The 15201-nt window shown below is 41.8% G+C and overlaps 1 protein-coding gene across 1 annotated transcript in view; it reads right to left on the reverse strand.

Annotated features, from left to right (window-relative positions):
* Positions 1 to 3366: 3366 nt before the first annotated feature.
* The window catches only part of LOC122798625 (TBC1 domain family member 20-like), a 381335-nt gene continuing 369500 nt past the window's right edge, over positions 3367 to 15201 (reverse strand). The window contains exon 8 of the mRNA XM_044067711.1: positions 3367 to 8520. Coding sequence (XP_043923646.1) covers positions 8268 to 8520 — 253 coding nt within the window. The 3' untranslated portion in view covers positions 3367 to 8267. The remainder of the gene's footprint in view (positions 8521 to 15201) is intronic.

Below are 15201 nucleotides of genomic sequence, written 5' to 3' on the forward strand. Positions count from 1 at the left end.
TTGTAGTTTCCTCATATGCAGTCTGGCATATGGAATTAGTAGTATGCAAGATGCCATGTAGCCCAAAGCCTGCAGAATTTTTCTTGCAGGGAGTTGGGTCTTTGTTGCCATTAATTGAAAATACTGAGTCAGTTGTCCTTGCTTGTCTGGCATGAGAGAAGCTATCTGGGCGTTGTGTTCAAGTTGGCACCCAGGAATATTATCTATTGTGAGGGCACTAGTTTTGATTTATTTTCATTTACTGTGTACCCCAGGCAACTTTATAACTTTTTTACACATGCCAGATGCTTTAGTAGAATGTCCTTGCTCTCTGCTTGAATCAGGCAGTCGTCCAGGTATGGATAAATCTGAATTCCTTTTTGCCTGCAAAATGCAATTACTGGTGCCAGGCACTTTGTGAAGACCCTGGGCGCAGTAGATAAGCCAAAGGGCAGTGCAGAGAATTGATAGTGCATTGAACCAGCTAAAAATCTGAGGTATCCTCTGCAGTTTTGTTTGATAGGGACATACAGGTATGCCTCTTTGAGGTCCAAAGTCACGAGCCAAGCTTTCTTGCCCTGCATGGGAAGAAGCTGCTGTAGTGTCAACATCTTGAATTTCAGTACATCCAGGTAAGTGTTTGGTGTAGAAAGGTCCAGAATGGGTCTCCAGGCTTTGTCCTTTCTGGGAACCAGAGAGAGAGTGGAGTAAAATCCTTGTCCTTCTTCCTGTGGTGGTACCTTTTGAATAGCTCTCATGTTCATGAGTGCTGTAATTTGTTTTTGAGCCTCTGCCCATTGATTTGGTGGCAGATTTGGCATTCCTTTTAGCCTTGGCAGGATGTGAAAATGGAACCTGTAACCTTGAGATACAATGTTGAGAACCCATTTGTCTTTGGTGATGCAATGCCAATTGTGATAGAAAAGTGCCAGTTCTCTTCCTAAGGGGGCTGTCAAGAGAGAACTGTTTGGCAGCTGTAGTGGAAAGTCATTGAGTCTGTTTTTTATAAGGTTGAGGCCTGTCTTCTCCTTCTTTCTGGCCTGGTGTGCCCCATTGTCGAGGCCTGTAAGGGCCTTGTGTCTGACCTCTACCTCTTGGACGTCTGTATCTGCCCCTTTGAGGTCTGTCTGTGACTGGAAAGGACCAATTCTTTGTTGGCCAATTTCTGCTAAAACGAGGAGGCTGAACCTGTAAGAAATCTTTCACCGTTTGCATAGATTTTGCCTTATCCTCCATCTTCTTTAATACCTCCTCTGCCTTAACTCCAAACAGCACATTCCGCTGCAAAGGTGCATCCAATAATTTGACCTTAACATGATCTGGTAACGTATGTTCTTTTAACCAAGCATGCCTTCTAATGACAGAGCCTGTAACTGCTGCTCTACAGGAGGCCTCTAAGGAATCAAACCCACATTGCAAGGTATGTTTTCCCACTTGTTCAGCAGCATGCAATAAATCCTGCATTTCTTTTAAGTTAGGAGTATCTGAATCTGGAAGCATCTTTTGTTTCAACTGAGACATCAAAAATTGCTGATATTTTAGCATGTGAAACTGGCAATTCAAGGCTCTCATTGCTAAAGTTGCAGACGTATATACCTTCTTTCCCCATCTGTCTAAAGCTCTGGAATCTCTGTCAGAGGGAACTGGGTTTTTTGCTGATGAGCCCTTAATGCCTTTGGGTACCTGAGAAATAGTTTCAGGGTCAGCAACAGGGCTTTTGTACAGACATTTGTGAGAGTCAGGGACTCTGTAATATCTATCAGGTTTAACTGGGACTGGGGGTAAGGAGTCAGGGTTCAGACTGGATTCAGTGTACACATCATCCATAATGTCTAAAACTGGCGGGATAGCAAGGTGTCTGTGCTGAGGCAATAAAAGGAAGTCTCTGAGCCTTTTCTTGGATTCTGAGTAATCCTGACCTTCCCAATGGAAATGCTCCCTCATGGTATGTAAGGTCTCCCCAAAGGAGTAATCCTCAGGCGGAGAGGCTGATGGAATTGATTCCTCAGCATCAGAATCCTCATAAGGGGGTAAAGAATAACCTAGGTCCGAGGAAGAGTCTGGGGAAATGGACACCTGGTCAGAAGATTGATAGTCTGCAGCCTGTCTGGGCCTTTTATCAGGAGGGGGATGGGACCCCCTGATCAGGGTGAGTAGGTCCTCTGCCATTTTTAGCATTTGTTTCTTAGGCATGGAAGCCTGTCCTGGAGAGAGTTGTGTCTGTTTCTTTGCTTTTAAGGGGGGCTTAGACTTAACAGAGGGTTTAATGTTTAACTGGGTAGGTGTGAAAACACCCTCTGTAACTGTGGATTGCTCAGCTACTTAGATTCCCTCTGTAGGTTTAGGATTCGTAGGCTGAAGATCTAGTGCATCCGAAGGCCCAGCCAGCTCCACGTGGGAGTCGGAGGCAGTCTGTGGTTGTGGAAGCGGTCGTCAGCGGCTGCATAGGCACCTCGCTGAAAACTGGAGAACCGGCGACCGGCCTAGAAGAGGCCTAGTCAGTTTTGGGCCTCGGATGCCCGTCCTTGTGCTTTTTATGCATTGTGGTCGTCGAAATTTCCGACTGCATGGTGTAATTGAATTTCCTACCAAAATAATGTCGGGCAAAATCAAACCGACATTTAATAGTGCGCTTGTTAAACCTAGCACAAAACCGACAACAAGTGACATCGTGGTCAGGGCCTAGGTATGGAATACAATAGGAGTGGAAATCCTTATGAGGTATTTGCTTCCCACAAGAAATACAGTTATTAACTTTTACTGACATCGGTCTGAGGCAAGAAAAAGTTTCCCCAACGGGGTTCTTAGCTCTTTTAGAAGACTTCGGTTCTGGATTCGGAATGAAAATCTCAGGAGTCGGCCGACCAGCACTTGCAAACTGCTTCTGCTTCGGGCAGCGCGGCGGCAAGAAAGACTGGAGAAAATGGTGTCGGATGCATCTTATGTACCCCTCTTGCACTGACGTCAGGGAGGAGGCGACAGCAACCGATGTCGGACCAAGACTTTGGAACTCTGGCCGACTGCGGGACCACCTGACGGCAGGATAACCCAAGTGTAATGACTGCAGCAGTGTAACACGATGAGCATTTGCTATGCCTTTGTTCTTAGGATTCCCCTCCTCTCGGAGAGGAGCTGGACTTGTGGGTCAGATTAATGAAAGTTTCATAGATTTTTGTTGATAGGCAGAAATTGATTGGGGAATATAAAAAGACAAAAAAATGCTTACCTGTTACCACCTGTATTTTTTAAAAGCTGAACCACATATTTGCTGTAAACTCAAAAAGCTTTCAGAGCTCGAGCAAGAGAAACCAGTGCTAAATTAAGGGTGTGTTTTGGTGAGACAGTACATTCCAGAATTTAAAGTTTGCAAAACAAATAAAACCCAAGTTATTTGAAAGTTGAATTTTTATTTATAAACAGTACAATTAAAACATGACTAGCTATTTATGAAATAGCACAGTATCAAGAGTCTTAATTACAAAAACTGAAGTTACATACAACAGTTCAGAAATGTATAACTTCAACTGCATATTCAGACATATAACATCCACAGCTAGAGTGTCACAGAAGTTTTGACTTTAGTGTAAACATGACAATGTGAAAACAAATTATCAGACTTCACTGCACCATATACAAGGCTCATAGACCTCAACAGCATGGTAAATATGTTCAAATAACACACATTACACACACACATGCAGTTTAAACTTTGTTCTTTCTTTCCAAAGTGCAAGTGGAAAACAGACCCTCTGTTTCAAGTTAACTGCTGGGCTATCTAAATCCAGGGTCTGGGCACACCTGTTAATCATACCCAGCTGCTAAACCTGCACCACTGAGCAACACATGCTGCTGGCTTACAGACCAGGACAGGAGTGTGAAGTAGTAAACAGAAACAATATGGCTGCAGAGTTCAGTCAAGAGTATTAGCTGTGAGAGTTCTCTGAGATCCCTACAGTCTATCTCAGATCCTGTAAACTTATTTTCCTATAGCACCAGTCATTGGTGTACCATACATTTGACAGAACAGCTGGTGCTGGAAAAATGGCAGACTCATTGCACCAGCCTAGCCTTATCACATGAAATTGTGCAGTACTTTTAGGCATTCCGGATATCCCCTGGAATACCAATATGGACACCCAAGATTCTGAGAGTCAGTCAGTATGTGGTCTTACTGGTACTTAAAATGATACCACACTCTGGGACAACGTTCACTAAATAAGTAAGTTGAAGCACTCCACATCTGGCTTTGGATTAACAGCGTATTCATGCATTATCAAAATCTAACATGTATCAAAAGTACCTTAAAACAGGAAATAACACTGATGACTACACATGTATCAATTTTACACCTTTGAGTACATGGTGTCATAAAAGTGCTTTAGATGTAACTGGGACAGCTTTGTCCCACAAAAAAAAGTTATTGCTTTTTTTTTTATTAATCAACTTTTGTCATTTTGAAAAGATAATTTTAATGCCACAGTTTAAGAGAAATCAATTATAATATCAAGGGACTAGGCTATTTCACACATTTATTCACATTGCCATAAGCTTGGGTTCAAACAGCTGGATACTTTATTTCGTAAACAGTGGTACTTCTTTTCCATCCTATGTGCAAATACAGGACTCAGAGGAAGGTAACATTCAATATCGTATGTGCATAGGACATTTATATAGGGCAGATAATCATAGGTATTTCATTCTTTCATAGTCAGAGCTCAGCATGCTGTAAAGGTATGGGTTAAGACAAAAAAAAAAAAAGATTGACTGAATTCTAACACTATTTTACACTGCAAGATGAATTCAATGGTGTTACTGTCCTTAAGTAATGTAATCTGAATAAGGATATGCAATACTAATAACCGTATACAGCACTAAACAGGGCTGCAGTAAAACATCCTCCACGTTCCAATTACATCAACTTTTTTTCCCATAGGTTCATGCATTAGTACTAAGCTAACTGCCCTTGTGAGCCTTTTTAAGCCTAGCCAATTATCCCTTGTGAGACTCAAACCCTGCACCTTGTGTTTATAAGGCAAACACCATAACCATTAGCCACCCTCCTGAATTTTGTAAGTGAAGGCTGCAACTGAAGCAACAAACTCAACCTTAAGGCTGTACAGTGTGGAGAAATGCAGCTTAATATGAGGACAGAAAGGGATGCAACAAACACAAAATATCATTTTCTTAATGTCTAGCTCATGGTCACGCTGAATAATTACTTCACTGCAGAATCAGCTCTCAAGTCGTCTGCTAACTACAATGCTACATGATCTCTGTCACTTCATACACAGAGACGTAGGGCTCCTGATGCGAAGATTCCTGGTTATCCGCAATTCATTATGAATATACAGATGTAACAGATACAAAGCGGGAGTCAGTTGATGGCATAACATTACGGAAAAAGGATAAGCATGGTTAATGTTACTTTTACAAATGTAAATGCTCACTTCTGTAGTTAAAATTACATTTTGGTAACTCTGTCACTTAAAACAGAATGCAAATCTTCTTAAGTAATTATATATAATCACTACAAAAACACTCTCAATGTGAGTGCACAATATTTTAACGTACCTATGTCATAAGCCTTTAGTGACAGAGGAATACGATCAGGTCACTCAGCTCGTTATGTATCCAAGACATGGATGCTAAGAAAGTCACCTTGAGAGTGAAGGCCAAGAGGTGAATCTTGACATCCGTGTCAACAGCACATAAGTTGTTATGATCAAAGATCTGATCACAATTCTTTGTAGTGCATGTAACTTTGTATGTTCCACGTATAATATGTTACAAAAGGGGAAAAAAAATCACAAAGTGTTTTGCCATCTTTCAAAGCTGTAAAGCACTTAGCGAGCGGTGTAAGAAAGACGGTGTAACACACTGTCTTATGTTAAAGAAAGTCAGGGACAGATTACTGGCCCAGACAGCAGACAGAAAAAAAAATAATTCTACCACTGTCATTTGCTGGCCAGCACTGGCAAATTTAACTGTCTAGCATTATACCTGATCTTAACAACTGAAGCAGGGGTGATTAACAATTGTTAAGATCAGGTCTCATGGCCTAGAAGCAAACATGCACACTGGCTAAATGCTAACTTTACACAGGCCTATCCTAGCAATCATTCTGGGTAAACATGTACAGTTATGTATCCAAACACAACTGTACTACACACACCATAAACATCACTACAACAGTATAGTCAGATGAATGGGAAAGTACCAAACAATGTAGTAAGTGACCCTGGACAAGGGAGATGTCCTAAACCACATTTTATAAATATGCAGTAGCAACTCCTGCCCTTCTGCTTGACCGTGGCATCCAGTGTGTAGTGTTAAGAGATAGTATGAATGAATGTCCAGGTTGCAGACTCACTAATACAGTGGTCAGAGACATTCCTGAAGAAAGCAGCACTGGTGGCAGCTCACCTACTGGTATGGGCCATGATAGCAAAATCAAGGTCCTTCCATACAAATAAGGTGGTGCAGTTAACCCAAGATCAGTGAAAAAAGTGTTTGCCTGGTTGCTAAATGTTCATGCTTGTCTGCCAAGAAATAATTTAACAACGTACCTGTCTGAGTACATGGCTAGTGGTGTAATATCGTAGTTGTCTACAGTATGCAAAATTCTCTCTCTCTCTCCACTGCTCTTTGACATGGGAGAAAACAGTAACTTGGTAACTTAATCGAAGGACATACAGAAACCACAGCAAGCAGGAAAGAAGGGGTCTCTCTTCAAAGTAACCATAGAATATAGAGGACGGTGTACAACTAGCTAAGCATCAGTACTTGGAATATGGAGATCCCACTGGCAAGGTCTTCTAAGAGAGTCTTCCAAAATAGGTACCTGAGGTCAGCCATGGCAAAATGTTCTAAATGATGGAAGTTTAACTGCTGTTTAACAAAGTTCAGGTCCCAGGAAGGAGATAAAGTGCATTTAGGTAGTCAAAGATGAAGTATCCCTTTCAGTAATTAAAAACTGTACTTGATATCATAGGGTACACCATAGGTATACAGGTAGAGATGACTGAGAGGTGCACCTCACATGAGAAAAAGGGCAAATCCTGCTCAATTATATCAGAGCAACAATGTAAGACTTGTAGAAAGGCAAAAGTGAGATCAATATCCTTCTTGCATCAAACCAAGAATTTAGTCCAGCAACTACCCTCTTAACTAGGTGGGCTGACGCCTAGAGGTTGAGGGGGTTGCCCTCTTTATAGTGGATAAGCACCACATTCTGATTTATGGAAAGCAAGAGTGGATCTCCAGCCACCCTTGTAAGGAAAATGAGTGACACTATTTTGAGTTAGAACAGGTAGGTGTCTACATGTTGCTGAATGGAACATAAACACAATTCTTGGTTAATGAAAAGACCTTGGAGGTCTCTGGCTGCCCCTACATGGGGAATGGCCACCATGTTTTTGGTTTACAGGAATTACTTAGCCTCTGGCCTTTTCCTGCGATTAGCGGGTGGGCTACTACATGCACTGTAAAGCATATTATCCAAGAAACAAATACCGATTTAATTCTGACACGACTCAGGATGGACATGGCAGAGAACCATTCAAACCCATCTAAAAAAAAATCTGAGGGCATTTCTAGACCCGAGCAGAAATGTACAGACACAATTAAGTCCATGCAAAAATCTAACTCTCAAGAGCCAAAATGAAAATGAAAATTACTCACTAATGCAAGCATACAAAAGGAGGATCAAGGTATCAGTGTGCACAATGCCCACAAACTCTGGCATGCTTTCCAGGAAAAAAGAAGTGGCCACTTAGTACACTGAGCAGCAAACAGACTAGATAGAGAGCAAAAGTTAAGAATCTGGTTCTCCTGGGTGTTGATGCTTAACCCCCCACCCCAAGCTTCTAAACTGAAGCTCTGGCCTCTACAACAACCTTCCAGTAAGAAGAGTCCTTTGTACACCTGGTAATCCATAAACATGTTCCTTGGCCTCCTCTGCTGAAACACTAAGCTGGAAGAGCACTGTGGTACAATGTCCTTCCCACATAAAATAATAAAAAGACGGACACAAAATCAAAATGGCACTGATGTTTTAAACTGGCCAGTTTTAGCTCAACAAAAATTTTAAAATGCTGTCCATAATAATTATTTTAATGCCAGTAAGCTGATTTTTAAAACAAGTGCTTAATATCATGTGATGTAAATTAATATCTTGACAAACATTTTGGACAATAAAAATACAACGGCAAAATTCAAATACACTTCATAAAAATCAGTTTTGGTTTTGCTCCATTCCAGCACGTTATTTCTTTGCCTCTTCAGAAATATCAGAAAAGCTGAAGCAGAAAGTCTGGTGCCCACTCAAGGGCAGTCTGTGCAACAGCAAGGGCTGCAGCTCCCAAACTGGCAGATATACCCCAAACTGCTACCTTCACAAGCTGACTGGTTCCAGATGCTTGTGCAAAATCCATTTCCCCATGCTTACTGTTAGCTTCTTCTAACCGTTGCTTGAGAAGGACAGTATCTGGACGCTGGTGAGATGTAGCCAGCTGAAAGTCTTGAAAGGAACTAATGGCAATACTGAAAAAAAAAGGACACAATGTAATTAAATGGGCAGGCCAAGGAGCTAAATTACAAATGTAGACAACAAAGGATAACGTCAAAGCACCACACACCAACAGGGCCATAACAGTGCATCTCCATTCCACTCAGCTTGGTCTTCCCTCCTCCAAAAATGCTTGATATTTAAATGCAATTCCATTTGGTAACCTAGTAAGAAAACCAGTACCATAAACTATGTCAGTAAAGACCTAGACACCAGTCTCATGAACTATTTTCAGTGAAGGCTTGGACAACACAGACAAGTAATAAAATACTGCAGTAAATAAGTTTAAGTTGTAGTTCAGAAAATAATCTACAGTCAGGATACGCCAAGTCACTCAATGAGTAAAGCAACATAAATAGTTACTTACAGAACAGACAGTGGTGCTAAAATCAAGGCAGTGATAAAAACTGATACCATAAACAAGCCAGTGTACAACATGCTCAGAAAGGAACAAGAGGAGAAAATTAATTGCAGCAGTAATTAGAATAGTCAAAGACGATACTAAGTGGGTCACTAAGAATTCAAACAATAAATTAATAAAGGCAGTACAGTGGTGCAGTTACCATTGCTGTCTCACAGCATTTGTTTCCTCATTTCAGTTCTCAGTTGTACCCCTTCATTCAGAATCCTCAGGCTCTCACTGCATCAAAACAGGTTTTTGCTGGGTGCTGTGGTTAGATGCCACGGGTGAACTGCTCATACTTTCAAATTGGCAGCAGTTGTACACGTGAATTGTAACTGCTAGAAGAATAAACCGACTGCCAGACAAAGAAGGACTAAAAGACAAGCTTGAGAAGCTATAAAGGCAATGTAGTATTATGTGTAGAACACAGCTAGGTCAGAATTAAAGATGAAAGTTCAGTTGTGTAAGTAAACTTGCATAAAAGTAGATGTTTGAATGATCACTGCTGCAGTAGCCTTAGTTATGTGGATTATATCTTGCAAAGCGTCAGGGCAGCTTCGACATGCTCAAACTGTTAAACAGCTCAAGCTGAGCTGCCTAAAAACACAAGTTTGAGTGCCAAACCCTTCAGAGCTCTCATGCCAAATGAGAGAAGGAGGCTGAGCCCTGAGAGGACATAACTCAGAGTAAGAATATCAATGCATATATGCACACCCTGGCATAATCTAAAAATAAAAAGGGGGATGAAGGGAGAGAGCAGCTACTATACCAGTGATCGTTCGAACATCTACTGTTACAAGTTTATGTAAACAACTGTACTATGTTCATCATACAGATCACTGCTGAAGTAGCCCTAGCTACACGGGTGGATCACTCTAGCTTACTACATTTAGGAGTTGGAAGGGAAGAAGTCCAGGAGGCCCTGGAGAATGGATCTAGCAAAGCCTGATGTAAATCTAGAGAAGGAATCACGGATGTAGTGCATTGTAAAAGTATGCATGGAGGACCAAGTTGCTACTTCTAGAATACTTCTAGTATCCAACCCTTTCCAAAGAGCCATAAAAGATACCAAAGCCCTGGTATAGTGAGCCTTGACCCAGCCTGGAACAGATTTTGTTTTGGTGAGAACAACAAAGTAACAGCCTGAGACAATAATTTGGAAATGGTCTGTTTTGACACAAGTTGTCCCTTCTTACCTTCGCAAGAAATGAAAAACTGATCTGAAGATCTGAAAGATTTTGTTCTGCCAAAATAGTACCAGAGTTGTCTGCAGACATTCAACGAATGGGGTGTCCTTTCCCCCTAATTTTAAGGTTCAGAAACGAAAACAGGGAGACAGTTTGGCTTACAGTAAGCTCAGATAAAACTTCAGGCATTAGTTTTCAAAGAAACCCTGTCTCTGTGACAAATGAGATAGAGTTGACTCACCATAGGAGCTTCTAACTCCGACGCTCTTCTAGCAGAGGTCAGAGCAATACATACAATAGCTTTCCGTGTTAAGAAACTAAAGTCAGCCATATGGTTCAAATGCAGCAAGTGTTACCTTCTCTAACACAAAATTAAGATCTCAAAGACAGGCCACCAGTTTTCTTGGCGGTCTCATGTAAAACCCCTTTCAAAAACATTTTGACATGAAAATGCACTGAAAGTGGAAATCTATTGGCTGACATATTGAAATGGCTGCTAAAATAACTTTGATGGGGGGAATAAGAAGGGCCAAGATAGGTGCATACATATACATACATATATAATATATACACATCACACATATATATATATATATATATATATATATATATATATATATATACACACACACACACATATATATATATATATATATATATATATATATATATATGCACACATCACACATATATATATATATACATATTTATATATATATATATATATATATAGATATATATATATATATAACATAGACACATATGTGTGTGTATACACACACACACACACACACACACACACACACACACACACTTTTAAACCAAAACAAAAAAAAAAACAAAAATAATCTTTTTTCCCCACTTTCCAGGCTTGATAGTTGTTGCTGAAGCACCTACCAAGAGGAGAAAACGTTGAGAGAAGAAAGGAGCCACTTTTGAGATTTTAAGTATTTTCTTCTGATTTTCTTGTTTAAAATTACTGCTTTGCCGCCTACTTTTCGGCGTTTTCCGGCTTGCTAAAGTTGATATCTGTATTAGAAACAGTATTTAGAACACATCTAGAACCTGTTTGCTGCATTTCCTGTGTTGCACTTAATTTAAAATAATTTTTTTTCTTAAAATTGCATTTTACCTGACTCTGGCCTAGCACGCAAGTGTGGGGTCATTTATTGCACTGTTCTGACTATTTTGCTACTTGTGTATCTCTGCTACCTTTAAACTAAACCAACAACAAAAAAAAATCTTGCTTTTTTCCCACTTTCTGAAACTGAAGAAAGTTCAGTTTCAGATTTGCTGTTCTGAACTGTTTGTAAGTTTCTTGGAGGCCAGTGCTTGCTTAGGCTAAAGGGAAGTCTCTGTGTTCACCAGTAGCAGTGGTTAACACTGACCAGCCTTCCTGTCCCTGTAGGAGTGGTTACTGCCTAGAAGCTGTAGTTTTATTGGCCATTTTGGGTCAATTCCAAACTCCTTGATCTCTCTCTCTTAAAACCCTGCAACTCTCTTTTTGCGCGGTCTTGCTCATAGAGCAGCATCAGGCAGTGCCGTTTAAACAGGTTTAAAGTATTCCTGGCTCCACAAAGTCTGCTCTTCACTTTTTCCCTTAGAACTGCTCTAAATCTCAAAATAAGCACTCTATTTTCATTCTAAAGCCCTGCACTTACTTGTATAAGTAAACTCATAGGTAAATACTAATAAACTTAAGCACTACATCCTCTTATACTCCTTTTAAGCACTTGCTCCCTACTGGTTCTTTCTGATCAGTCAATAAGCAGTTCCCTATATTATTCAGGCATGTCCAAACGTCAGTTTCGGATTTACTCTCCAGTCCAGCTGGTGAATCTGGGAATCTTGAGGCAATGTTACAACTGCCTTATGTATACAGACCACCCTTCTCCTCCTCCCAACAAGCTCAAATATATGTGAGAGATGCAACTATATAGCCAAACTGGAGGCTAAGCTCTCTCAACCCAGTACTGGCAGAACCTGTCAGGAGGAGAAGGTAACCACACACACCACAAATCCAGTCTCACAGAGACCTATTGCATCAGCAAACTAAACATATAAACACACAAAAACATGCTTGGAGGCTCTAAATAAAAATCTGCCTAAGCAGCAGAGACCTCCAAAGCAGACATCCAAGCAACCGCTACCAGGAAACAATACCCACGTAGCACATAGCTCACAAAGTCAGTGTGCCACACAGTCACAGCCCTTAAGGCTAAACAACACACCTAATACACTTGTAATAGGAGAGTCTATTGTCAGACACACTGACGTCCCACTCACCAGGCTGAACAAGGAGAAGGTCACTGTAAGCTGCCTGTCGGGTGCCAGGATCCGCCACATAGCACAAGCACTCAGGTCACTCCAAAGCAATACAAATATAACTCCGTCATTGTCCATGCTGGTGTGAATGACCTGAGACGTACCTCCCTGGACTACATGAAAAAAAAAAGAGGAGCTCTCTGATCATGCAGCCCAGGCCGGTATGATCCCGACCTTGAGTAGCATCTTACCCTCACCAAGAATGATGCCACAGTATAAAGACAAAATGATCAATTTTAACAACTGGCTAAAGTATTGGTGTCATTCAAAGGGGATCCAGTGTCTGTCAGCCTGGGATGACATGCTCGACAAGCCACGTTGTTTCGCTAGGGACGGCTTGCACCTGTCACCCCTGGGTTTTCGAACACTGGCAAAGGCTCTTGCCTCTCCCATAGTGCCTTTTTTAGGCTAGGCTCAAAAGACAAACCTACCTCCATAGACAACACAAAAAAAAAAAAACTAAGGGTAATGCTGCTCAACGCCAGAAGTCTAAACCTCAAGATACACGCACTCGAGACTCTCCTCAGTATGGAGAATATCGATATCTGTGCAGTAACAGAAACATGGTTCAAGGCTCCCGAGAGCACCCCAGCACTAACAGGTTATACTTCATACCATGCTTTCCAGCCCCAAAACTCGGACCGAACCACAAAAGGAGGGGGAGTATCAACATTTATCAAAGATATCACACCTCCAGGTTAGTGGCACTGCACGAAGCATCGGAGACCATCCATGTGCAACTAACAGTGGACAAAACTGCCTTTCAGTTTGTAGCCTGCTACAGACCACCCTCCCAAACACAGGAACTTCACTCGGCTTTCCTGAGAACACTGGAGAATATGAAGATCTCTCCAAACACCATTATATTGGGTGACTTCAACTACCCAAACATTGATTGGGAAAACTTCTCAAGCCCAAACACCCTCGCCTAACAGTTCCTTGAATTTATAAACACAAATGCTATGGAACAAATGGTCACCACTCCCACAAGAGGGGAAAACATACTGGATCTGGTCATCACCAACATGGGGTCTCTATGTTCCACACCAGAGGTATACCCCTCATTGGTAAGATCAGAACATAAACTAATCTCACTGGACATCCATATTCCGTCCCCATCCCTAGCCAAGGAAACCATGGTGAAGAACTTCTCAAAAGCAAACTTCACACTTCTCAAAACTGAGGTGGAATCCTTCAAAGCCCCTGGGCCAGTGGAAAATACGGGCCGAAATGCAGAATCCTTTACAAATGCATTCTATGGACACCTACAGGAATGCATGGAGCATGCTATCCCAAATAAAACCAAGACTCACTCCTCCAAAGGCAGGAAACCTGTCTGGTGGACCCCGGCCATAAATAAGCTATACAACAGAAGGAGAAAGCTACATGACAGAGCAAAATCCCAAAAAGGGAAGGCGTCACTGATCAGTACTAGCAAGAAACTACTATCCCTCATAAAATCATCTAAGGCCAGCTTCGAAAGAAAAATTGCACAAGACACTAAAGATAATTACAAGGCCTTCTTTAGTTATGCCAGAAACCTGGGAAGCAACTCCCAGATATGCCCTGAGTTAGTGCAAAATGACAAAAAATACACTGAACCCACAGACATTGCCAACATCCTGGCAGAAAGGATCAGAGCAAACCCCCCCCTTCCGCCCCAAAAGAGCAAATGAAATGTCTATCCCAACAGAGTACAGCCCTCCTGGGATCACAGATGCACAGGTGAGAGCTGCCCTCTCCAAAGCAAAAAACACAGCATCAATGGGAACAGACGGTGTCCCGGGCTGCGTCTTACATGAGCTCCAAGAAGAACTAAACCCTCATACAAAGTCAATGTTCAATCTCAGCCTTACTACAGGATATGTACCCAAGGAATGGCGTACAGCAACAGTGGTCCCACTCCACAAAGGTGGTGCCACAACAGACCCCAGAAACTATCGCCCTATAAGCCTGACTAGCCTGGTCTGCAAAGCTATGGAGCGTATCATCATGGAAATCATAAACAAAGACATTGGGAACCTCCAGACACTGGATCCTACCCAATTAGGCATTGTTAAGGACAGATCTTGCCTCTTGAACCTGGTCAACGTCTTTGAAACAGTTACCAAAGCCATAGATGAAGGCAAGGTAGTCCGCACAGCCTACCTGCACCTCGCAAAAGCCTTCGACACAATACCCCACTCAGGCATCATAAATAAGCTCAACAGCTTAAATATCAACCCCTATGTCACAAGATGGGTTGCAAACTGGCTCAGGGATAGAACCCACATGGACAGAATAGCAGGTGCCATGTCAGACTCTAAACCAGTTACAAGTGGCGTCCCACAAGGCTCGGTCCTGGGACCTCTCTTGTTCGGTATATATTTCTCCGAGGGACAAGCTAACACGGGTGGACTATGGCTGACCAAGTTCGCAGATGACTGGAAACTGGGTGCCGTAATCGACAATCCGGCTGTCACAAGCATCCTCCAAAAGGGTCTCACAGAGACAGATAACTGGTGCCAGAGCCATGGCCTAAAGCTAAATGCCAAAAAGTGCATAGTCATCCCCTTTGGGAAAAACAAAGTGCCCACAAATTACCACATAGGTGGTAATCCATTAAGTACAAAAGAAGTAATTAGGGACTTGGGGACCCAAATAGATAGCAATCTCTCCTTTGACAATCACGTTGCCAAAGTGGTTAGAAAGCCCTTCAATATAGCCCACCTTATAACGAAAGGGTTCACATGTACATCAAG

Source organism: Protopterus annectens, chromosome 3.part1, assembly GCF_019279795.1.
Source record: "Protopterus annectens isolate FY-2018-M chromosome 3.part1, PAN1.0, whole genome shotgun sequence".
NCBI classification, from domain to species: Eukaryota; Metazoa; Chordata; order Ceratodontiformes; family Protopteridae; genus Protopterus; species Protopterus annectens.